Source organism: Zosterops lateralis (genome assembly GCF_965231275.1).
Source record: "Zosterops lateralis genome assembly, chromosome: 1".
In the NCBI taxonomy this organism is placed as follows: Eukaryota; Metazoa; Chordata; class Aves; order Passeriformes; family Zosteropidae; genus Zosterops; species Zosterops lateralis.
This window is the reverse complement of record NC_139762.1, coordinates 69,826,275-69,851,942: the sequence shown is the minus strand read 5'-3', so window position 1 is coordinate 69,851,942 and position 25,668 is coordinate 69,826,275. Positions and strand designations below refer to the sequence as shown.

Genomic DNA, 25,668 nt, shown 5'->3' with positions numbered 1-25,668 from the left:
TTTGGTGATCAAAGCATAGAAGATGATGTGCTCTTTGAAGAGCTATGGAGAGCCTGAATCAGCTTTCCTTGGTTGCAGTCTTGTCAGGCCACAAGGTCTTCACAGCCAGGTCACTCTAAATCACTGTGGGATTTGAGTAGCTGCAGACATGGAGGTAGCAGGAGGGCATCTGGAAACATCTCCCATTTTTTTCTGACAGTTTTCGATTACATCTTATCATCCCTTGTCATGGAGTAGACCAAATGATCCGTAGAATAATGGCTTGAAGGTCAGATTGAGCCATTGGGTATTTCACCTGCAATTGTCAGAGCCTTTAAGAAAATCCATCAACATACTTTTGAGAAATGGGGGAAGAAAATCTCATAAAGTGTTCTTTCAGCTGATGGTGATGGAAAGGGAGGGACGTCAGAGCTGTGAAAGTTGGTGAGAGGTGCTGGAAGCAGCAGACTGGACATTTTTACATACTGGATGCATGACTTCTTCAGATGAGGAATACCTTACAGGCCTATGATGGTGTGCCTGCATCTCCCATATTAACAGCACAATCTACAACAACATGGTAGCAGGAATCTCTCTGGAAAGCTAATTTAAAAACTACAAGCTTACATGGTTCTTTGCTGTCCATCATCTTTAAATGTCACCACTATCCAACCATCTCCTGTGTCACATGGGATAGCGTGTGGCATCTTTCACATCTGGGAAGCTTGGAGGGCTAACTGTGGGCAGAGCAGTTACTTGGTATAGGGAAACATTTAATATGCTGCCTGTGCACAGATGTGGGGTCAAAACACTGAGGAACATTTTCTGTTGGAAGGTGTTTGGGTAAAAATAACTGATGTAATTGGGTCTTTGGTTGTACACTGAAAGCTGTTTCTCTGTGCTGTCAGTGACCGTAAGGTTGTATGTAAGTTCTTAATAACACCATATAATTTATGTTATTTGTGCAAGTTAAATTGAAAACTGTGAGCTGCGTAATGAGATTTAACAGATTCAGCTTTCTACAGCTAAGGCATTAGCACTCTTCTTTTGTAGCTGGGTTTCCAGTACAGTGAAGGAAGGGTTGCAATAACAGCAATAGGAATGTTATGGTCCTCTGTTTCCTGGGTATAGAAAGAGATGTTAAGTGCAATTTTAGAGCAGTTTCTCTTACTCTTAAAAAAAAAAAATTAGTTGTTCAGAAGGATGTATATTCCAAACGTAGTCAAGTCATTACTTGAGGTGGAAACCCATGACCTTGCTGTGGAATAAAAGCTTTCTACAGAGGAGATTGGCCTTCCGAACAATCCTACCATTAGACAAGCCTTGATGATTCTACATCCTGTATGTGCCAGGCACACTACAAGGGTCTGCAGTGGAGACGAACCCAGCTGAGGACTGTGCTCTTCTGCAGCCTTCAACAGAAGGCCAGAAATTGCCACCATTTTAGCAACTACCTATTTTTGTGGTACAGGATAGTGGGAAGAGAGAGAAAAGGACTGTGATCATGCCTGTACTACTTTTTTTAGTACCTAAAATCTTTCTGGAGTTAATAGCAGGGTCCTTGCATGTCATCTTGCTGGAACTGCAATAGGAAAAAGAACATGTTGAGCAGCAGGGAGCCACTGAGGTGGCTAAAAAGTGAGGACTGCTCCATAACCAAGGTCTGCAACAACAGCAGTAAGTATTGATTTCATTGAGCTAAATAATTTCTATAAACAAATTAAATTATATTGGTCTTGTAGCCTTCTTGAATTATCTGGTGTTGAGTGCAGAACGGTCTCTGTGAACAGGCAGTGCTGTATACTCTCTGTATTGGTTCAGCAAGTATAAGGAGAGAGAGTTGGAATATGGTGTTGTAACATGGTAATTTTCTAAGCCAAAATGCATGAATGACACTAAGACATCTTATTTGTCTTTCTTTTGTACAGCCAAGAAAGAGGAGAAATCAGAAGTTACGAATGTTCACTGGTTTATGAATCTAAGGTGGAGAGGAGAACAGACAGTAAATTAACTGGACATAGTATGAAGCTCCTTAAGATTAACAGGCTGGAAGAGATAAATACACGATTCAGCACAAGCAGACTAGAAAAAACAGCCTTTTTCCAGAGTGTGGAAAAAATGAAGATGACTAGAAACTTTCAGGAAGAAAAATTCAGTGAATCAGATCCTGGAACAGAAGATAAAAAGGTAACTAACTAACTGCATAATTAATTTTGTTTTCCCAAAGGCACTGCCCATTTCTTTTTTAAGCTAGTTAAAGAATTTACTTTGTATATTTCCCAGCAGACTTGAAGTTTTCATTATCATCTGTGAAAATGTATTGCAGCTGTGAGAGGCTGTTAATATCTGATTATTGAGAGATGCCTCTGCCCAAATTAAGGTGCAAATGCAACCATATGCCAAAGTCAATAGTAGGTTTTATTTAATAGTGAATTTGACAGTACAGAGATAGAAATGGAAAAGAGGAGGGGAGGGAGACAGATGGAATAGACACTAGTCACCACCTGTGGATCAAATGACATCCCACTGGCCTTTTTCACCCATGGCTTCTCAGTGGTGGAAGTCCTGAGGTCATTCAAAACTTTTCACTATTTATATATCTTGGCAGAGAAAGGAATTAATATTCATTGGCTTCACAGTTCTCTTATGCTATTGGTTAAATGATTACCTCACTTTTAATACTAATTAGTGCACATGCTGAGTCTTTTCTTTTGGGTCGGTGAGTTTCTTGAGTTGTAGGTGGTTTCAATCTCCTGCTGCCAGAATTAATTTTTACCCAGTCAGAGCTGATTTCAGCACAGTTGCTGAGTTGGCTTTCCTTGTGGCCCCTAAATTCTGCATTCTTTGTGTCTATTTTCAGTGATACATTCTTCTCCCTCAGCTTTGTTAACCGCCTCCTCAGTCTGAGATGACACTCAGACAATAGTAACATCGTTACCTGATTTCAAGTTCTTATCACAGTGGCTTAACTATTTGGGGGAGGGCTTTGGTGGTGGCAGATACTATCTGTCCCATAACTTGGGGTGATCTTTGACTGGTGATATATATACAAACAGTTGCTTCTTTACACACTTTGCCACAATGGGAATTTTTGCCTGGACGATTTGCCAAATATGTGCTAACCAGATCTCGCCTCTGCCAGATCTGGAATTAATGCCACACTATTGGTCCATTCTGTTCTTATCTTGTGGCAAAATCCTTCTGTGCCCCTAACAGTATTTGAGACAAGCAACTGTGATCTTTAAGTTCTTACAGACTAGTTAGCATCTTTTAATCTTTTGCGTTCACAGAAGTAAGCATGTGTTGGTATTCTGGGGTTCAACTACTACTGAACTTAATATTCAGAAATTGTAAATGGGCTGTGTGGTTCTACCACTCTTCAAAATCACAAGGTAAACATGGATTTTGTTGCATTCATGTTTTGAAAGCCTTTTTCCTGTCTACCAGCTCTGGAGTTAGTGGAGACTGAATGAATCCCATTGAAAGAGCAGAGTCCCCAAAGGAGACTTTGTGCTTTGCTCCCCGCTACCTGGTGAGCACAGCATGATCACACATGCTGCCTGCCACACTTGCAGAGCTGAGTGTTGTCAGTGTAGCTCTGTTCTCCACCTGTCTCCAGTTAGAATGATATTGGGCATCATGTTATGGGATCTCTGGTAGGAAAATGACTCCGTGATCAGCCAAAATATGTTTAGAAATAACAACACATCTCCTTGTATTATGGTTTTTTTTCTATCAAGAATCCAAAGGAAGCAGTATTTTTACTGACACATTATTTAGAGGAGAACTGAAAAAATCCACTTGCAGTAGGAGAATGAGAGATTAATTTTACATACCAGTTTGTGAAAAGACTTGAAAAATTTGTACTGTGGCTGTTTGTATGCTGATTGTGCTGATATGCCAGAGCAGTTTTTCAAGTATTCTGAATATTTTTGTGTTCAGACAATACCCTGGAGCATTGGCGGAAAGTAAAATTCATGATGTTTCCACTGGTTTTATCAAATCAAGAAGCTGAATTTTTGAAACTCCTTAATGTGTTGAGTCCCTTTAGTTCAAAATTATTCCAGTCTTCAGGAAGGTATAACAATTTTTACTTTGTAGACATAAAAGGAGAACTTTATATTGAAACAAAAATATTTCACATCTCATATAAGTAGGATGAGTTTATTTTAGAGAGTTTCATTTAGTGTTACAGTGAAAATGAGAACTAAAAAAAAAAACCCACAATTGGGTGGTTGGGGTTTGAAAGATGTTATTGGCTCTTTGAAGAGAGTATACTTCCAGTGTGAAAATAGCAAGTTGCATGAGTGAGACAGCAAAAAGTGCTGTTCCTGCCCTGTAGCTCTTCCTATGATCCTAAAGATCAGCAAAAGGACTGAGAACTGCTTTATCTGTGTTAATATATCTTAGCTTGATGCTAAGTTGCAGATAGCAACTGAAGGTGGTGGAATTTTTGCCAATTTGTGCTGCAGAGTCTTTTAATCATGGATTAATCATTAATCATTGTCTTGATGTTTGCTTCTTTAGTCTGATGGTTGGAACTTGCCCTTTCTTAAGAAGACGCTTGCTGTAAGAAAGGCTAGAGAGATTTTGGTGGTGCAGTAGAGGAGAAAGGAATACATTTAGAAGATGAACAGCTGGTGGCTAGTTGCAAGCTGGAGAAATAGCTCTGTATTCCCATTTTAGCTCGTCAGTCTCCTGGGACCAAGACTTCAAAGGTGAAAGACAATCTAACTGAACTCTGGTGATATACCTCACCAGAGTGAGCCTTCCAGATACATAAACATTAATTATATTTCACCTAAGCATTTAAAACTTCACTGTCACACAGCTTTTTGTTTGTTTTGGATTTGTTTTTGTTTTAGGAATTTCTCAATGGGATAAAAAATTGGGGCCTAACTGTCTGTTAATATTGATAAAAAGAAAACCACAACCTTCCCTCAAAAGGTCTTAGGGTGGTCTGCTGGCCTGATGAGCAGTTTTATTATATTGATCAGGAAAGCAAGGAAAGAAGAGTATGTTGGCAGAAAATAGAGTAAAACTTGCCCAGGTGTATGTGCTTGTGTGTGTTATTTCTGTGGGTGAAGGTGAAAGCAATGACAAAACATCCATTCACTTGAATGGGAGTGTGTTGGAGATCAAGAGGCCGAATAGAGGTCAGTGGTCAACTGTACTTGCAGGAGAAAATAATTCTTTCTGAAACTACCTAATTATAATTAAAGCAGAAAATTATCCACTTCCTCAAAACAACTATTTCTCTAGATTTTTCTTTTTTTTTAATAAAAGAAGCAAACAAAATTTTTGTCTTTTGGAACAGTATATTTTTATAAAAATGCTCCAATCCTAAATACAATGTACTAGTAGTAGTAGTAGTAATAGTAGTAATAACAACAACAACAACAACAATATAGTAATAATTTCATAGCTATTAAAGGACTTCTATGGAAAGCAAACCCCTCAATCGTTGACCATCGATAATGAGTGGTTGGTGCTGTCGAGAAGTTGTGCGGTCGGTGCCCCCTAGATGGCGCCCTTTGCCACTCCAGCTCTCCATCGACCACTTCCCTCTTGGACAGGATGGCAAAACAGCTCGTGACAAAGCTGCTCCTTACGTGTTTTACCCGTGCTTTGTTCAGAATGCCCTCTTGCCCCCCATTTCTACTGTTGGCAGCACATGTATCTTTGTATCTTGGATAGGTTCTGTCTTCACTGAACGTGAAGTTTTACATCAGGTTACATGTTAGCAAGTAAGAGACATTTTGTTTTTATGTGTGCGAACCAATATGAAATTAAAGACTAAAAATCCAGACCTGTTCTGACCCATTGCACTGAATAGACACATGGAGATATCTGAAGGTGCTGGATCAAGGGAGGGGGTGGTTCAGGGTAGGAGCAAACAGGTGTGAGAAAGTGAAATAATTTCTTTTGACAACAGCACCAGCTTATGTAAATTGATCGTGAAACTGTGACCCAGCAGCATTAGATCCCCATGAGCTCCCTGTTTTACACTTGGACTGCTTCTTATGGCCCAGCCAAAGCTGCCTGCTGTTGGTCATCACACCTGCTGTCTCTTCCCTCTGGCTCTTACCTGGGTAATATTTGGCGTCAGAATGCAACTCAAATTGTTCGATTTGAATTGCTGTCTGCAAAAAATGTTCATGAAATTATTATTCAGCGTGGGTGGATAAAGAGGAGCCTGGGAGCTTCTATAGTTCTGAACATCACTATATGAAACAACCAAGTTGCAGTCCTGTGAATCATGGAGTTTAAACACAAGACACTGACCCTGAGGAAGATAATTTTACAGCATTTTCTATGCAAATCTATCCTTTTGCTGATATTCTGAAAACAGTTTAAGGAGTAATTTATAAATATTTATTCAGCTAGAGCTATTGGATACCCTTGGTATAACTTGGTTCAGTTAAGCTAGGACTGGGGATGGCTAATTGTCCTCTAATTCTCTGTTTCATTTGAGCCTTCTTTCACCTCCTTCCCCACCACCATCATTTATCTAGTAGCTTCTTTCCTTGCAGATTCTGTGCTGGCAACAATACTTTCACAAGTTCCTTTTTCCGGGGGAGGCCAGAGTCATGGCAGTATTTTGTAGAGAGAAAAAATGATCATTGTCGCACATTAACTCTCCTCTGGTCCCTAACACTGTTCAAGATATTGAGCTATGCATTTTGACAGAAACCTGTTTCTGGTTTTAGAGTTTTCGTCAAGAATGGCTTTTTACAAAACCCTGTAAGGAGCTCAGTACATTTGGAGTAAAACTTCTTAACTAATGAAGAAGAGATCAAAACCCTCAAGGCTTTCTTTAGCTTTGAAATTGAAGCACCACGTCTCAAGCTTGCCTTGGTATGGTCAGGAAATTGGAAGTGGACTTCAGCCAAGTTTGGGCCCATTTTGTTTTACCAAGCACCTTTTCAGCTTGCTTGGAATGCTGTCATGGGATACTACGCTGCCAACCTCAGCCTGGCGCAGCTTTGCAGAATATCCTTTCTGTGGTGCCCTCTTCACGTCCCAAGTTCATGGCACTCTCTTGTCATGTAGCAAAGTGTGTGTGTGTGTGTGTGTGTGATTCCATGACTTCAGGTAGCTTCGTTTTACCTAATGCTCCTGGCTCCCATGCTTGTGAGAATATTTTTCTGTCTTTCTTAGAAAGAAAGAAGGGAATATCAACATTTCCTGATTGAAAACCCCCCCATCACTACACTCACCCTTCCCAACGTAACACCCATGTACAAACTCAAAGGTGTCTTGAGGGAGTTCTGGAGTCACAGAAGTCAGAAGCTGACTAAGGAAAGGACAACAGTCATTAATTGTTTTAAATCTCATGACTTGTTTATCCAAATAATTTAATGATATTTGTAAGTTGATTTGTGAATTTTTAGCACTTGAGATTTCTGGTGTTCATATCCTTTGCCCATTTTCCTCTGATCAGGTAAATACCCAAGCAGAGAAGAAACGACACTGTTTCTTCTTACATTTTCAATGACTCTGAATGCACTGTAATTATGGACAGCTGTTGCATGGAAGATGTATAATACTTTTATATAAGGATTCCTTCCATAAATATAGACCTGAGACCTTATGTAATGGTTCTTCACAATCCTTATGTATATCCTTGTATCCTTATTTATTATACAATAAACCACAATATGCTTTGTTCTACAGATTTTTATTTTTTGATCTCTAGAAATAAATCTCCCTGGGCTTACAATGGAGCTGGTAGCAGGATTTTTTTTTTTTTTTTTTTTTTTTTTTTTTTTTTTTTTTTTTTTTGTTAAAGTTACTTACCATTTCTAATTTTAATACCTTGTTTTTAGTTGTTTAGAAATTTCCCAGTTTTTTTCTGCTTAAGCAAATATTTTTCATGCAGAATTTTCATCGCATTTATTTGCTTGGGAAAATTCAACTAAAGCAGCCTATCTGCTTCTGGGAGTTTTAGGGGAAAGAAGATACTTTTATGATAATATTGAGTGTTTCACATCCATGTCATTGAAATAATTGGGCACCTTCCATCCTTTGGATCAAGGAATTGATCTAAATGGTTGGCAGGTGAGCAGATGCTGGATGTGAAAAGGCAGACAGCTAGGACTCGCTTTCTGCATGGTGCTGGTTTGGATATGGGAGCAATGGAGATACACTTCAAGCACAGGAACAGAAGGGACTGAAGACAGTAAAACTACGGCATTTCAAACTGACCTTTCTATGCACATGCACCGTGACATGCCTTGCATTTTTTTTCCTATTTCTTGCCTATTAAAAGAGAAATTAAAAGATTTTTAATTGCCTGAAATGTTATTTGCAAATGGATTGTGCTAACAGTTTGCTTTCATTGGAGAAGTTCAGGAATGTCAGAGTAATTGCCTTCAAGTGCGTGCAATACACATCCCATGTAGATCTCTGCACCTGTTTCATGCTTGTCAGTGATTCATCACTTCTTTTCCTTATAGGTTCAGGGAATGCGTTGAAGTGTGAGATGGGATCCTGCGGCGTGTCTGAGCCTTGTCTAGCTAGGTGGTACTTACAGAGCTGGGGAGGGTTTTGAGGGTGCCTGCCAAATTACATCTGCTAGAGCAGGAGAACCAAGTTAATCAGATGATTAAAATTAAAGGGATGGATCTAATCCTGCAAAGAAATGCTGCCTGGATTGTAGATAATTTCTGCCTTTTGGCTTCATATCTCTGGCACACCTTGTGGACTGTGTTAAGCTGTGGAAGAAAGAAAGGGATCCCTGCACCTGGAAATGCACAGGTAGTAGATATATTTTTAATAAATTAGATGCATTTCACTGCTCAGTCTCAGTATTGTTTAACTGGATGAATACTGCTTGTGTTTGGATATAGCCAGTTAAACCTATCTGTTTTTTCCTGGAGCGACATTTATTTCTCTCTTTCATACTGGCAGTATCTAGGTCTGCCCGGCAGTGAATCGTAGGCAGATGATGTGCACCTTTCAGCAAGGTGCATCTCTTCCCTTGGAGTCGGAAGGCTTTGCCTTGCCATTAAAACATCCTCTAGTGACCTCTACTGGGGGCAGTACAAGGGAGTGCCTCAAGGTTACGGCCCGTGGCCGTGGAGGGAGCAAGGTTGCCAGCCCTTCTTGCTGTGAGACTCAGAGATCCCTAGTAAGCCCTTTATTTCCCGGTTGTTCTCAAGTGCATGTATCGTTATCTCCCCAAAGAATTATCATCACTTGTTGTTACATCACGTTGCAAAGGTAGTATGCATGTTTTTTGTGGTTTCCCAGAAAGTAATGTGGGGATGACCCATCATGTGGTAGCTCGAGAGGTTTTAGAATTCCTAACAGGAAACGTTACTTAAACAAAAGAAATAGACGAGTGTAGAAAGGCAAAAAGGAAGACACTTTTTAAACTAAAGTATCTCCAAGGGTGTAGATTGCCAAAATGCTTAGGATTTTAATTAGTTTGCTACAAATGACATTTTTCATTCTTTCTTTGAAGAGAGCCACTTGCAGAATGTCAAAAGTGTTTTCATGACAAAGATTTGAGGTCTGAAAAGTCTGCAACCTTACTTATACCAAGAATAATATCTGCAAGTAAATTCTTCTAGTGTTATCAACTAAAAGTCATGACCTATTGTGTGAATTTATAGCAGAATTTTTCACACATAGTGTAAGAACCTCACAGGACAGTGATAAAGGAGAATAATTGAAATATTCCTACACATATCAGCACTCAAGATAAATAAGATTCCCAAGGCAAATAAAAAAAAATAATAAAATCACCTGGCAAATAATAATAATAAAAGGAATATGTTTTTGGTAGTTTGCATTTTGTCTGAAACTGCTCCTGCACTCACACCCGAGCTCTAAAAGAGTTCACTCTTTTCTTTATGCCTAGCTCAATAAGATTTTGCATTTTCTCGTGAGAGAATTGCAATTTGAAGTGAAAAAGAAATTAATTTCATTCCAGTGTTCTTCTTGTTAAATTCCTTCTATTTGTATTGCACTTCTACTGTTTTGCTAAGGTCAAATAAATACATAAATCATATTAAATATATAAATAAATTAATAAATAACATTTATTTTCCAGTTTTTAAGACTTAAGGCCAGCATAATACATGGTATTTGGTAACGAGGCAATTGTATCCATTGCACTGTGAAGAAAACAGATTTTGAAATATCCTGGATTAAGACTATCAGACCTTGTTTTCTAGTCCTTATCAGCACTAAAGTATTTTATCCTCAATTTGGCACAAGTCAGAGCTCTTTTCCAGTTTTGTTGCTCATTATGAACCAAACTTTGAAATTTAGAGTAGTAATATCAGTCAGACTTTTTCCTCCTCTTTTTTTATATTGGTCTGCATATGTTACATTTGTTCTTTTGAGTTAAAAAGTCCTTCATGAAGTGCTAGTTTCCCAGGCTAGTTTCCCCTACAAAATTTATAAAGTCTCCTAAGTCCTCATACATAGAAAGGTGGCATGGACTCCCAAGTATTCCAAGGGCAGGGCAAGTGTCCTTTCCAGGAACTGGAAGTAGGGCTGTGGTCAAGCAGGGACTCCTGGGTAATTGGAATCCTTAGCTTTGGGAGGAAATGAGCCAACAGCTGCCTGAACCAAGATTGTTGTGTCATCTCAGGACCCCATGGCATGTCCATTCCAGACTTATCCTTCCCTCTTCCTTTCTAGAGAAGCATTGTTGTCAATTGCAAGAAAACAGTTCTTAGAGCTCCCTTGTCCCTGTGCATGCTGATATGTGTCTTGTGGCTCTCAGACCTCTGAAGGTTTGAACTGCTGTTATAAGAAGGGCTGGTGATCTTCACCAGCATTCATATTTTGAGAATGGTTCTTCCTTGAACTCCCAAAGTGAGGGAAAATGGGAATTGGATCAAAAGAGCTTTATAGGTGTTGCTCATTTTTCTGTGGTTCTGGTGAAAATATGAGTTTGGCTTCCTAAGAGAGTATATAGGAACAGTGTTACCCTTTGGTCATGATGATCCTTCCCCAAAGAAGTGCTAAATGAGAAAAAAGGTTTAGAGTTAACTAGCAAGTTACTAACAAGTAACTAGCAGTAAATCCATTTTGTTTCTGTGCAGGATACCTGAGCAGAACACTACTGCCAGTAGGAAATAACTGGACTGTTGGTGAGCCTGTGTTTGATCAGCAGGTTGTGAAGGGCCTTTGATAGTAATTATGTGTGTTATAAGGAGCAAGCAGAGTCCCTAACTGGGTTTGTGTGAGGCTTAGTACAGGTCAGATCCACCCCACAGAATTCATTGTCTGAACAGTTGGATACAAGGGAGAAGTGAAATGAGAAACAGGTACACACATGGATGAAGACTATGCTGAGGTCACTCTCAGTCAGTGACATCTGTGCTGAGACATCTGCAGTATGAAAATGAAATTGCTGACTCTGTCTAGTGTCCTTTTTATGTGGCTGTATGCTGAGATCTGAGGGGAGGCATGCCTCGGAGCCCTCAGTTTGCTGGATCCCAGCCATTTCATGGGCGCTGATTACTTTGCAAAGCTCCTGCACACCATTTGGTCCAGGATATAAAATTTCAAAAATCTATGGCATCTTCTAGATATCTTCTTTATTTTTCTGGTGTCCATTTACATACAAATCACTTCTTCCTGACCCTGTTAATTCTCCTTGGTCTTTATTTATATCCTATGAATTCTGTGGTTAGAGACTTATTGTAACCTTTGGAATACATGACTGTTAAAACATCTGAAAAGCTGATCAGTTTCAGTACAGAAAAGGTGTAAATATTTTTCTGTTTAAAAGATATTGCTTTTTGTCTATCTTCCTTTAAAAACTTCTTTTTTACCCTTGGTGCACAGCTTAGCAAAGAATTCTTTTGGCCATGATCATTCAGAGGTGTCTTGTTACAGATTACCCACCCAACCAATTTGTAATATACACGGAGGTCCTGGGAGAGACATTCAGACTGTCCCTGTGACCTTTCTCTGCTGGCATCCTTGTGCAATGTCTTGTGGACACATTTAGCAGAAGTCACGGTGCAGTAAAAGTGACTTTCCAGCTCTGAGTGTGGCATGAGAATTCCAAACAAGGGCCCTTGCATGGGAGAGGTCACATTTCTGTTACCTTGAGCAGAAACCTCACGCGTAAGGAGCATTTTAAGGGGTTCAGTATCTTAATTTTTTCATTATGGATAACCTGATGTAATTCCTGATGTTTGGTCTTTCTGTGTTTGCTGAAAAATGTTTATTTAACTCTGCTGAGTTAAAGAAATTGCTTAATTGCTTGTACTGAAAACGTAAGTTAGGCATGCATTGTATAATATACAAGGGAGGATCTTTTCAAGTCCTATGTAGGCAGGTACTTTTAAGTGCTTATTTGACATTTACAAATTAAATTCTTGAGAGAAATTAAAATGAGGCTTTGTAATATGACCTCAGGCTAAAGAAAATGCATGGGATGTGGCTATAATACATGTAAATTAGTTTGTTATTGACAATAAAAAAAGAGATTTTTCCATAGTTCCCTGTCTTCAAGGCTAGCTAAGCAGACATACTCCCACACGAGATCTCCCTAACACCATGCCTGGACTGAACAGTGATTGACCAGATATGTGAGCAGATAGGTTTAATTTCAGCTATGACCCTACCTAGTTATGACTCTGTCTAGTTTACCTCATATCTTAAATAGTGACTGTAGTTGAATATGATAGAGAAAATGTCAGCCTTTAAACATAACTATTTTGCAGCGAGACAAGAAGATGTTGGGTGATTTTCTCTTGACCTTTGATGCTCCCATAGCTCTTATTATCATCACTACATTTTAAAGGACATGTTCACTAAAGGAATTATTGCTTTATCAAATCAAACATGTTCTGCTGTCTTTCTGAAGCTTGTAGAAGACCCATGTTTGGTAATTCTAGATCTGGAGCAATTGTGTAAAGCCTCTTGGTCCTGCATGTTTTAGACCATAATAGAGGAATTCTATATTCTCCTATATATACCTACCCTATATATTTCTTGGCAGGGTTTTATAATGGGTTTGTAAGAAGCCTATTCTATAAGAATAGAAATGTACAGTACAGAAATGTAACTTGATGGTGAGAGCTTTAAAAGAGCTTGGGGGTCTAAACATAACTTCATATTGCATTAGTAAAATGAAAGAATGAACAAAATTCAGAAGATTAGGACATATAAATAGGACAAATTGAGTAAAATGATTAATTTATTTTTATGTTTTAGTCACTTCTGATCAATTTAGCTGTCCTTTTTTCAAGACAATATTCTAGTCCCTAAAATGCATCTTTCCAGCATTACATCCAAGATCTGTATCTTTAATCTCCCCTGTGTGTGCACTTCATTTTTAGTTGTATAATAATAATGTATAAATATAATGTATAATAATTCACTGTTTGTTAAAATAGAGATACATGGGAAAGTATGATTTTATCTATAAACTTAAATTGGACAAGTTTTGAAAGCATTTTCTCTTCCTTTTACTGGTTCCACATGCAAATACAGCCTCTCCTGTCATTGTTAGTTATTAGGCTTGTTAAACACAGTATTTACACTACTTTTCTTGCTTAAGGAGAACATCTTGTGCACTTAATGCTGCATAAAAATTGCACTACAATTTTTTCATCAGGCAGCTTCTCCAGTGAATAGGCATGAAAATCTTTGGCTTGGAATTCTAGCTGCTACCAATTGCCAACAGATTGATTCAAAATGTTTGAGGGCCAGCATGGGACTTGTAAACAAAGCTTGTGCAATACACTATTCCTGGCTCACACTGTATTTTACAAGGTCTCCCTGCTTTGTCAGCAGTAATTTCATGGATGGCTAGATATTTCAGGAGCCAGCTCAGGATGAGAATTTGCTCCTTATATCCTCAGACAACACAAAGTTTAAATGTATCAGAGATTATTTATGGACACTGTGAGTGACAGTTGTCACATCAGAGACACAACAGTCTAAGTAGACAGGCAGTTATGAAACTGAGTGGAGAAGCAGGGGCTTAGAAGGATGGAAATAAGCATCCAAGGTCACCCAACAGATCTGTTACAGAAGCAGGGCTGAAAGTCAGACTTTCTGACTTCCAGACTGGGGCCTGAGTCATGCTGCTACTGCAGCGGGACCTCCTTGCAATAAAAGAAGTGTCTTGGTTATCACATCTGTTTCTTATATCTGGAACTGTATTCTCTGAGACACATTGTATGAAAGCCTTCATGTTATCAGCTAGCATTTGCCAAATATATGGGAGATACTTTTTTCCCCCAGGAATTCTTCAGTCATCTCCATTTCATCATCATGTGACTTCAGTAGAGAATATTGGCTTCTTAGCTATCTTTGAGTTCCAAAAACAGTGGAATGCATAATTGAAGGAATATGGGTTGGCAATAATAATTAAAGCTCTATTTCCATGTCTGCCAATCCTCCTACAGTTCCCAGGATCATCCTGCATCTGGAATCATACTCTTAATGTATGCAGTGTCTGGAGCCATGAATTTTCCAAAATGTTCAGCAGACACCAAAGAAAAAATTAGACTCTTAAAAATAACCTTCCCTCGGCATTATCTTACAATAACATTTGACTTTAGAAATTTAGAAACTGCATTTTGTCTTTTACCTTGGAAATCACAATAATTTATAAAGACCTGTCAATGCAAGGGAAGTCATGAAGAAGAGAAACGCAATTCTGTAGCATTACAAGCAACTTTATCAGCATGAATTTGGAATGAGAATTAATTTGTCAAAGGAAACACTGAAGTTTATGCCAAACAAATGTTTTCTGAAAAAAAAAAAAAAGATCCTACAAAAATCATTGCTTTGGGGCATCTGTTTATCCATTGTATGATATCTGTCCTAGTTTATTTTTTCCTTAGCTTTTTGTTTGGTCATTGAGGTTCTCCATGTAGCTTGGAAGATTCCTTCAATATTGGAAAGAACTATATGAAGTAAAGACATTTAATGTCCTGTTCTCTATTTGTAAATTATAACTGCAAATAAGCAAGTACTGTTTGTTCCAGTGGAAAGATAAAGATGGGATTTCCTACCTTCCAGTAAGCCAAAATGTCATGCTAAAGGATATGGCCAGAGATGCTTCACCATCAGAAGGGTAGTCTCAGATTACACATTATTTATGGTGAGTCTCTTCACATACTTGAAGTTAAGCATGTGCTGAAATGCTTTGTTAAATCAGAGTTTCTGGGCATCATGTATTCATTTACATTGAGGTTGTCCGAGCATACATCCAGTGGAAAGTTGCATTTTCAAGGAGCTCATATTCTCTGTGTAAAGGTAAAGGAAAGCAGAATGACAAAACAAAGCAGTAACATTAGTTACAAGTAACAAGGTACAGAAACAAGTTCAGTGAACTTGTTCTTGTAGCTAGCCTGTGCTTGACAAGGGTGATGCTTTAATCACATTAGAGCATTTATTCAATCTTCATTCTGCAGGGTTTGGTCTTTGTTAGGATTCTGCTGTACCGTGGATTGTGTCATAAGTCTTCAGTTGGTGATTCCTTGAAATAGGTTAAACTGCATAAGAATAAAGAGAAAAGTAAAAATAAATCAGAGGAGTGAAGAAAAGCTGGTCTCTTTTCAATTTATTTTCAATTTTTCAGACACTTACATTACTTATCTTTTACAGAAGTTCTCAATTTGACTCAAACAAGGCCAAACTGCTTTGGTGTAATTCTGGTTGACACAAGCCAAGAATTGGTCTGCTCTATTTCACTGACCAGAAAATACAGAAACCTGCACTGGGATGATTCCCCTTCCATATCAAAGAACATAACTTCAGTGTATAAAACAGTGTGTTTTAGATAAAACTTGCCCAGCTGTCACTGATTCATTGTCAGGATTGTTGACAATGGGAGTTTCAGATGTGTACTTGAAATGTAAATTCTTTGGTTTATGAAGCTGGTAAATTTTTTTAATACATTGGGAATTAGCTGAGCTCATTCATCTTTATTCTTTTCCAGTGCTTTCATACTTATTTCCCCTTTAAATGGCCCACCACCTCTGTTTTGTAAGCATTGACTGTTCCTTCTGATATTCATATCAGTAGGACTCCTACAGTATGGGAGACAGGAACTCAAACAAACATCCCTCCATCCTCCATCTGAGCATCAGTATAAAATCAGCAATGAATACAGTATGTATGCACTGCTATCTGATTGAATGTGGTGGGCTAGAAAATGTTTGAAAGATTGTTCCCAGTAATGGTTCTCTGAATGCAATGAAAAGAGAGAAGAAAATTACATTCAGATGAGCTGTGATTTATGGACTACATAGGATGTAAACCTTCCAGCCTAGAGACTTTTCTTTTTATTAGGAACTGTTGCCAAACCTTTGTCTATTTTTAACAGATCCTAATCCTAATGCAGGTAATCCTACCCATGTTTTCCAAAAAAACCTTGGGATTTTCATGAGTTGCAGTAATAGATGTCCCACTGCGTCCCCATCACCATAGCTGTTGGTAGCTTACTGGTGTTCAGGGAGAGTGTCTGCAAGACCAGGAAGACATGCAAAACGAGGCCCTTGTGTATAGTCAGGCACATATCTAGTCTCTCAGCAGTCTGCCAGTTGCTCTGCTTGGAATGAGTTGAAATAAGACTAAGTTTGTCTCCAGCAAAGACAAGTCCTCACCAATTAGCTTTGGGTGTTTCTCAAATACTCTGCAAGTGGTATTTCATTTCTGTCTCACCTCAGGTCCTGCATCCTAGGTAACTTGCCTGCAGTATTTTTTTTTTTCTTTTCTTTTGAGAGGCTGATAAAGAGCAACTACAGCTCACAGTGACCTCCAGTGGTGAAAACCCTCTTCTGGAAGAAGAACAGAGCTAATACCCAATTTTGTCTGAAAGTCATTCTTCAGAGGGTTTAGGTGATGCAGCTTCACTTCTATACAGCATAATACATTCTGATTTACCATGTTGTGTGCTATGTTTCTTTTGTTGCTTTTTAAAAAATAAAATAAATTTTTCTTCTTTCTGCTCTTTCTTGTTTCACAATCTTTTTATTTTTTGGGTTGACAATAGTTAACAATGGTCCTACTGGATCCATGTTGTATATGAGCTATGAAGCTTTGCTTGATTAGGTGTCTCCTGGTATAATGGCATGAGATCAGTTCTGTTCTTCTTTCTCTCAAAAATCTTGATTTTTTTATAGTCTGCTCAATGCTCATAATTTCTTTAAAGTTTCTTCTACATCTTTCTTTCTGTCTTTTCCATATATTTACGTATGTTGTTCATTGAGGATTTTTTCCATTTCATTTAAGGTGGTTTCTTCAGTGGTCTGTGCTGAGAGTTGATTCTGCAAAGGTTTAGCCATCTGATAGCCTAGATCCCACATATAGTATGAAAGAGTAGATTTTGGAATTGATGATGCTGAAATGTGCCATTGAGAGTGAAGGGCAAATATTCCCATATTCTTCAAGGCAGAATATACTTTTTTGCTTTAGAGTCCCTTGTAGCAATTTTCAGAGGAATATTTGTCTTTGCCTACACTGGCTTCTGTACTATGGGCAGCACAGGATAACCTGCATTCTTTACTTCCACTTCTCAGCATTACTGACCTTTCCCTGTAGAAAATAGACAGCTATCTTCAGGAATGAAAATGGAGCTGGATTCTACAAAGAGCAGTCTAGATGTCAGGTCGTTTGTGGTTTTACAGGGGTGGGGAGGAAATTTTTGGAGTTAATATGACACAGGAATCACTTGTGTTTCCCAGATGATTTCCATTCTTTTGCACTTCATATACCAAGTAAATGTGCTCTATGCTAGACATGCAAGGGATCAGAAATCAGCAGGCCTGAAACAGCTGCTGAGAATGTAAATCCACATGTGCATTACTTGAGTGGACATATTCTGAGTTGCCTATATGTTTATACTCTGAGTTGGCTTTTCCTGGGAATATCTAGATAAACAGAATGAAACCCAAACAGGATGAAAGTCAGATTTCAGAACTTGCACAGTCTTGTTTGCTGATTTTCTGAACAATGTTTTGCTGATTATTATGAATCTTCCATTCTCATGGACGTTCTTTAGACCTCTAAGATAGTATTTGAGAGGTTGTTGGAGTGCCTTGTCTTCCTCTGGATAGGCTATAATTTGGAAAACAAACTGAACAATTAAACAACACAGCAGAGCAGCTCACTGAAAGATAGAACACAAAATATTCTACTACAAACTGTGCTTGAGCTGGCTATTCTCTAAATCCTTCCCAAACAGATCAATTGGGTGCTGTTGTATTTCCTTTAAAGAGGTTTGCTGTACCTTTGCCACAACCCCAGTGACTGTCAGGGAAAGATCCTGGTGTCATTGGAAAAGGGAAGGATGTGTTGACCACATTTCTGCACTCCTTACTCTAGGCTGCAAGGGAGCAGCTATGCTTGTAAATGGGAATATTCAAATCCTATAGGGAGGGAGATTGGGTGTTGTGCTGGCAAGGTGCTTCCTGGCTTCCTGGGAATCTCCCTGTAGTCTGCTCCTCATGAGCCCTGTAAATTCCTAGAATTTGAATACATATTTCTCATAGCTGTAAAAGTGTATGAAAATAGTCCATTCATCTCATTGTCCAGACCAGCAAAAAAGTGAGGCTCAGATTGGAGCTGAGGTGATTTAGTGGAGAATTGGTGACAGGCATAACTATGGATGGTTCTGCTGTGGCAGGCCATGTGCTGCTCTCCCTGCAAGGTTTCAATGGTAATCTCTGGGCAGTGGAACATAGACATCAGGTTTCATGCCTTTCTGAGAGACCATGGAGTGCTGAAGAGATGCTGGTGGTGTCAGAGCGGCTTGAAAAGTTAGAAGACTGTAGTTGTCAGCAGAACAGCAGGTGTTGTAGTGACAAAGGTTCAGACCTATGACATGACATATAGTGGTGCAATGGTTGTAGCAGGCTCTGCTCTTCTGGCTTATAAATCATTTACACCAAAGCTAACTGGGACCTGAAGTACCTGCAGATGATGATGAGTCCTGTGGGCTTATGAGACTTTCTAATTGTGATGTTCAGTGATATGAATGTTAATTATAACGAGTCAACCTCTTCCAATTGTTTCTGCTCCTTAAATGGCTCCAGTCATATTTCTTTATTCCTGCTAATAATAGATGGGATTTACAGATGGCTCATATGCCAAGGACTTAATACCGGGCACTGTGAAAGTGTGTCATAGCTTCAAACCATGGTTTTGGATATTCTCCATGAACCTACTTGTGCCAATACCTTCCAGAAGTGCTTCCTGAGGACAATGGTGTTTCCTTTTTTAGTTCAGCAGTGGTAGGCATCTTGACAATGAATTGCTTTCTGAGTGATTCTTTAAAATCACAAGATAATCTTTAGGAACTAATGCCAACTAATTAGAATACATGATTCTAAGCTGCCCATCCTATCTTAAAATCTACGGATCTGTGGCTTTGTGTATTAGCTTAAGGAAAAAAGATAAAGCTGCTTGCATGCACCAATGTTACCTCTCAGCTCAAGAAAAAGCAGGGCAGAAACAAGATTTGTGCTTCCAGATAAGGAATGAATGGTATAATTGTAAACAGAATTTCTGATGCCTTCCTTAGAAACTTGTATCTCTCCCACCTTGGATGAGGGAAAGCTGAGATGCAAGCTCCTGAAGCTCTGTGCAATGTAAAGGCATTTGCAGGGTTTCATGCTTCAACTGAAAATTTTATTTACCCTTAGTTCGGGGAGGCAAGGTGGAGAGAGAGGAAAGAGGGAATAGATGAATTTCTTTTTTAATTTTTTAATTCATTCTACCTGTCTTTCTTCTTTGTACATTGTTGCCTCAGATTCTTTTGTTAAGTATTTAACAAAACAAACTAAATTTTAAAACAATTGTACTCTAATAGTCTGTCCTGAACTTAGGCAGACTAACTTACAGTGCTGTGAGAGGGACTGCAGAACTAATAAAGCATCTAAAACTTCTACTTTGCTGTCAGGTTTAACTATCTCTGCAATCTGTATGATTTCTGAAACCCTGAGAAACAAATAGCATTGTTTATTCATATTAAAGCACATCTCTAAGTCTCTGTTGAAGACGTGTTAATTATTGTACCTCACAGCGGAATAGGTTATTCAAGGTTCATGTAAATTGTTTCTTGCATGTCATGCTTCCTCAGTGCCCTTGCCTAGTGAAATTTTTCCTTGATTTGGATTAGTGTGTTCAAGCAGGTGAATGTGTGTTTGTGCACTGAAATGGTGTGGATTTAGAGCTTACCAGGATCTCTCTAGTTAACCTTCACATGTTTAGTATATATCCATATAGCACATAGATTAAGTCAATGATTCTTTGAATGTTTCTTCATACTTTGAGAGCCTAAGAGTTGCTGTGCATGGAGTTATTGAGAGGCAGGGAGTGTGCTGCTGGTGAGTGTTCTGTCATGTCCAAACACCCAGGTTACAAGATTCAACAGATTTGCACAAAATGCTTTTGAACAGCAACATGAACATAGTGATAATGTGTTTGAGAGGTGCAGATGGCTGACTGGTCTTTGATATTTAAGTTAGAATCGTGTCTCGAGATTTCAAAGAGTTGTGTCTCTTCGTCTGTTACTCATGGTTTTGTGTCCACAGCAGTAGGAAATCATATGAGCACTTTTCAGAAAGCGGAAAGGTTAAAATGGATTCCTTACTTTAACTATCATTACTCAAAAGAGGCATAATTATTTTTTCTGTTAGTGTAATGCTTATCCATTCCACTCCAGCTCTGATTATGTCCATGACAGTTAAAGTTGCTCCTATGGAGAGCTTTCAGAGTAACAGTCTGTGCATTTCCATGGCTGGATGCTTCCTCCCAATATCAAAGCTCTCAACATGTTATGAATCCTCTGAATGAAATTTCTGTGTTACTATCCCTGTTTGAAAAAAATGAGAAACTGAATCAGAAAGGTATTACACAACTTTCTTAGGGGGATGCACAGCAAGTAAGTACTGACTGACCTTATTTCCCTGTTTTTTTCCCTTGATCTCAAAAATCTGAACCTGAAAAATGATACAAATGAGAGAAAATATTTTAATTTTTTTTAATATTAGTATTTTTAATTAATATTTTTGTGTTCTACTACAGTTTCAGCTAGGTCTTATAGCACTGGACATACTGATAATCTATTCAAGAGGAATAGAGGGCACTGACAGGTCCTTGAGATTGAAATTGGACCTTTTCAAGGAATTGTGCTCCCTTCAGGAGCACTGCTGTGCTAGTTTGGGATGTTCCCCTGTCATTACATTCCTTAAGAAAACACACAAGTATTTATATATTGAGCAGCAAGCCAAAGGCACGACTAGCAGTGTCTGAAAAGATTAACTGCAAACACAGAATTGCAGGTGCTGCCGGCCCAGAGACGCACCTGCATGAACAAATCAATGTTTCACAAAGAAGCATTGGGTTCCCCCAGGAGGACAAACGTTTACTCTGCTTTGCCTTTGCTGCATTAGTCCTGGACTCCCAGTGGTGAAGCTTTGGAGACACAACCTCCCCACTGAGGTCTGGGGTGGGATCTGCTCCTTGCTCTGCCACACGTGACTCTTTATTCCTGACGGTCACAGTCCTGATCCCTGACACTTGATTCTGGGCAGAGGCAATGCAGACATCTGAGCCTTCGTGCTTGATCTCTGACACTGGGTCTCTATTAGGAAAATTGCTGGTACCTGATCTGCCTGATTACAGCTACTTGATATATGGTGATGTTCCCCATTGTGGCATGTTTACCACTGAAAGTAAACTTGAAACAGCTAGTACAGCAGAACCAAAGAATTGAAGAATTTTGCTGTGCTCTGCAGATACTATGGATGAAACTTATGTTAAGAAATGCCAGCTTTTAAGGGAAATAGCAGGAAGTAGTAATGCAGGGTTAAAAGGAGAAAATAAGGAGGAGCTATTAAAAAAATCAGAGCAGATCCCAGAATTTCTACCTGTTGTCAGAGCTTCATGCTGTGCCTTAACTCTGTATGCTGTGTTCAACATAGACTAGCATCTAAAGACAAATTAGCTTCCTTCAGCTTCATTTAAAATTGCCTTTTTAAGTCAAATTGAGTTGATTCTATTTCACAGTAAGTACATTTCAGTTCAGTTTCCAGAAGATAAAAAAGGCCTTTGACTACGCAAGCTGGCTGAAATTAGCCTGCAAAGAAATTTATAATCTGGCTCATTTCATAAGGTTTTGAATTTCATTGTAATAATTTCACACCCTTAAAGAGAGGTCTGCAAAAGAAAAACTGCACTGAAATGAAAAATAGACATGCTTCATTCCAGTAGGGTTGGAAGTATTGCTCTGCCTTTTCCCCAGTTAATTTTACTTAGAAGAACACATCATGTGTTGATGAGTCTTCTGTTTTCATGAGCCATCATTTTCCAACACATTCCAGTGTTTTGTTTCAAAACTCTTTGGTTAGCTCCAGTGACAACTATTTTTAATTCTCATGTTGGATCATATGAATTGGTCAGGGAATAGAGGCTTGCGCTCTGGGTAATCACAGTTCATTTTCCAGAGTGTCAGATGAAAAATTTAGGTAAAAAAAAAAATGCAGCAGTCACGAAATTGAATCTCAGAGGCAGAAAGGTGAGTGAGGTCAAGGCAAGGTTTCCAAATGTTTCCAGGTGCAAGCACTATGTTCTAGTGGCAGAGAGAAAGGCTTACGAGCAACAAAACACGAGTTTTCATGTGAGTATTTTTGATTAAGAGGTTGGCTAGCATCCCATCTGCAGGTGACTAGTAGGAGTATCTAAAAATGGGGAACATAAGATGAGACTCTCACCCAGAGAGACATTCTGAGCTTAAGTCAGATGTCAGACCATGGCCAGAAGTTAATCTTTGCTATTGCCTCTAATGAAACTGTCCTTCATAATTTTGTCAAATGCCTTTTTATCTGCCCTTATTCCACCACTCCATCAATATCCTGTGTCATTAGAGTGAGAATCAGTTTCTGATTTGAAACTGATATGCAGTACTTCTTTTGATTATCTATATCCTCTTGCACTGGGAGAAATGGGGAAACAGAGTCATTCCCTATCTTGTCACAATAATCATGGTTTTCTAGAGCTATGGTACCTGTTCCAAGCGTATGTATGGATCTTCAGTGAGTACTGAAATGAAGGCATAAGGATGAGTTAGAAATCGTGTACTTCTTTAAAAAGGGAGGGGGGAAGAAAGAGCAACTGAGAGAGCAATGAACTATTTTATGAAACCAGCTAAGCAGAGTAATAAAAAACTGTACAAAATAGCCTAATTACAAAGTGAGATTGCTCTGTGAAATTGCTCTACTTTTCCAAAGATTGGATTTTTTCCAGCTTGTGAAAATTGCCTTTTGAAAGAGTGAAATTTAGGTATTTTGAGAACAATCCCTTTTGTAGTGTTCATCTGTGCTGTACAGAGTGTCAAAGTAATTTTTTGGTTTCTGATCAGTTCTCATATATTTCCTACCTTTAGGACAAGATTTAATCTATGATTCCTGCCGATGCCATCTTTCCAAGCAACATTCATGAGTTTCATTATAGAAATCACGATGAAAATACCATCTGTCACATCTTCTCACAAAATCAAACCCCCACTATTTGATGTTCTGAGATGAGAATCAGAATGAAATGAAACTGCTCTGTTTCTTTGTGCTCTCATTAGAGCCTAACACAACAAAGCAGTAGAAGGAAGGTTACAAGACTGGGTCTTGCCCAGGATAGGGACAGACATAACTTAAACAATGCTGAAGGCCATGATGATTCAAGTTTCTGTGATGACAGACTTTTTTATAAGCTTTGTTGTAGCGAGAGCAAAAAGGCGAGATAAGTCTTCTCTGCCCCTAGTCCTTGAAACTGTAGCAGGTTTCCTCCTTTAGTCAGGAAGGAGAACAAAACTACATAGGATATTTCTTTCCATTTATTCTCTATCATAATCTGGGGTTGAACTGTCCTGTCGACATTACTCACTTTTTTTCTCCCTTGACTATTCAGAATGCCAGCCTTAGGCTGAACATCTTTTAGATGACTAGTATTATATTATAGGGTCAAGAGGTTCTATAACTTCATTTTGCTTGTGTTTATACTCAGCTTTAACCGGTGCGATAGCTGGCTATCCTGCTGAGGAGAAGAGGGTATCAGTAGGGCTGGTACCCCTGAGCCTGACAGGGGTATCAGTAGGGCTTTATCTGTCTCTGCTTTCCCTTCAAATAGGAGAGAGAAAGAGGATGCTAGTTGTATCTGTGATCCCAAAAATATTACAGAGTTTAAAAGGTAAACAGGCTTATAACATAGGCATTCATCAGTTGCATGAAATGAGAAAGGACCATTTTTATTTTTCAGTCTGCCCTTCCATGGTGTAGAGGCCGTGGAAATTGGCCAGGGGGTTTCTGTATGGAACCCAAAAACTTGTGATCAAATTAGCGTGTGTAACATTAATGGAGTTCTGTAAATAGAAGCAGGGAACAGATGAGGATAGGTCAGGGGAAGAGAGGAAAGTGACTTTGAGGTAAGAGGAGAATTTGTTTCATAACATGACTGCTCTTCTCGTGTTTCCCTGTCCCATAAGCAGTCACTAGACACTCAGGAATCCAGATCTGATCTTTCATTAACATAAATACAACAAACCTATTCTAAGCAATGTTATGTTTCCTTTTTTCAATACAAAAAATATGTAACAATTTAGCCTGAAAACGCTTCAATAAGTGCAAAAGGTCTGACTCCTAAGAGATGTTTGTTTTCTTATATTGCATAGGTATAATATTTCTTTCTCCTGCTATATTTTCAAGTCAGAGTTTCCTCTCTCTGAGGTTTATTAAATCTTATACTGCTGCATAAAATAGGATGTTCACTGTGATCAATTGCAATGCAGCAAGGGCCCTAACTTTTCTGGTTGCTGTTTCTTTGCATTTTAACCATTCAAATTTAGAGAGCCAATAGCCCCTCTTATGCAGAAGTGGGGAAGTTACAGGTGCAAGAAAATGGTGCTGTCTTAATATCATCACCCCCTTTTCTGTCCTCAGATAGGATAAGAAATCCAGATAGTGATTAGGCCAACTACGTGGAGCAAGTGGGGAAAAGTAAGGGTACGTACTCCTCACTTGTCTTTCTTTTAGCTGGACTGCTCTGACCATCTGCTTCACTAAGAAGTTAAGCCTGTTTACCAGTGCATGTGGCTGGCATCCTGCATGGATTGTTCAGAATGCTCTTTTCTTCAGCTTCTGAAGGGCTCCCATTCCTATCACACAACACCACAGGTGTTTTCACCTGAACTCTCCAGAAGGCTTTAGAGTTCAGAAGTTCATACAAGTAAGTATGAACAGCAGGCACAGCTTCTCCCCAAAGGCTTTTCAAAAAGCAGTCAGAAATGCTTCTGGATGCACCTGATGACATCAGATGGTGAAACACTGGAACATGACTACTGTCAGCAGAGGTTACCTTGCACCCGTTCTGGCCACCTGCATGGATGGGCCCTGCTAAATGGTTCATACTTCAGTCCTGGTGTCTGTAACCTAAAATCATCCTCATAAAACTAATGCTGAATCCCACAGCAAGGAGCAAGCAAAGGCTTAAAGCCTCCCTTTGGTGGCCTGCAGGTGTGCACTGTAACAGAGTTTTAATTTGGAGCAGGTGACAACAGGAAAGCACAATGTGTGCATTTTGGCAAAGAAGTGATACAGCTGCTGAGCTTCAGTAGACAGACTGAGTTCATTGGTTTGGTTCTTGTCTACTCACTGAGAGAAAATACCTGGCCTTCAGCACTTGTGATCTAACTTAAGCCATTCT

At 39.0% G+C, this 25,668-nt stretch overlaps 1 protein-coding gene across 1 annotated transcript in view; it reads left to right on the top strand.

Moving 5' to 3' along the window:
- Nucleotides 1-25,668, top strand: part of MYLK4 (myosin light chain kinase family member 4) — an 81,631-nt gene that overhangs the window by 12,296 nt on the left and 43,667 nt on the right. The window contains exon 2 of the mRNA XM_083854965.1: nt 1,908-2,166. Coding sequence (XP_083711091.1) covers nt 1,908-2,166 — 259 coding nt within the window. The remainder of the gene's footprint in view (nt 1-1,907; nt 2,167-25,668) is intronic.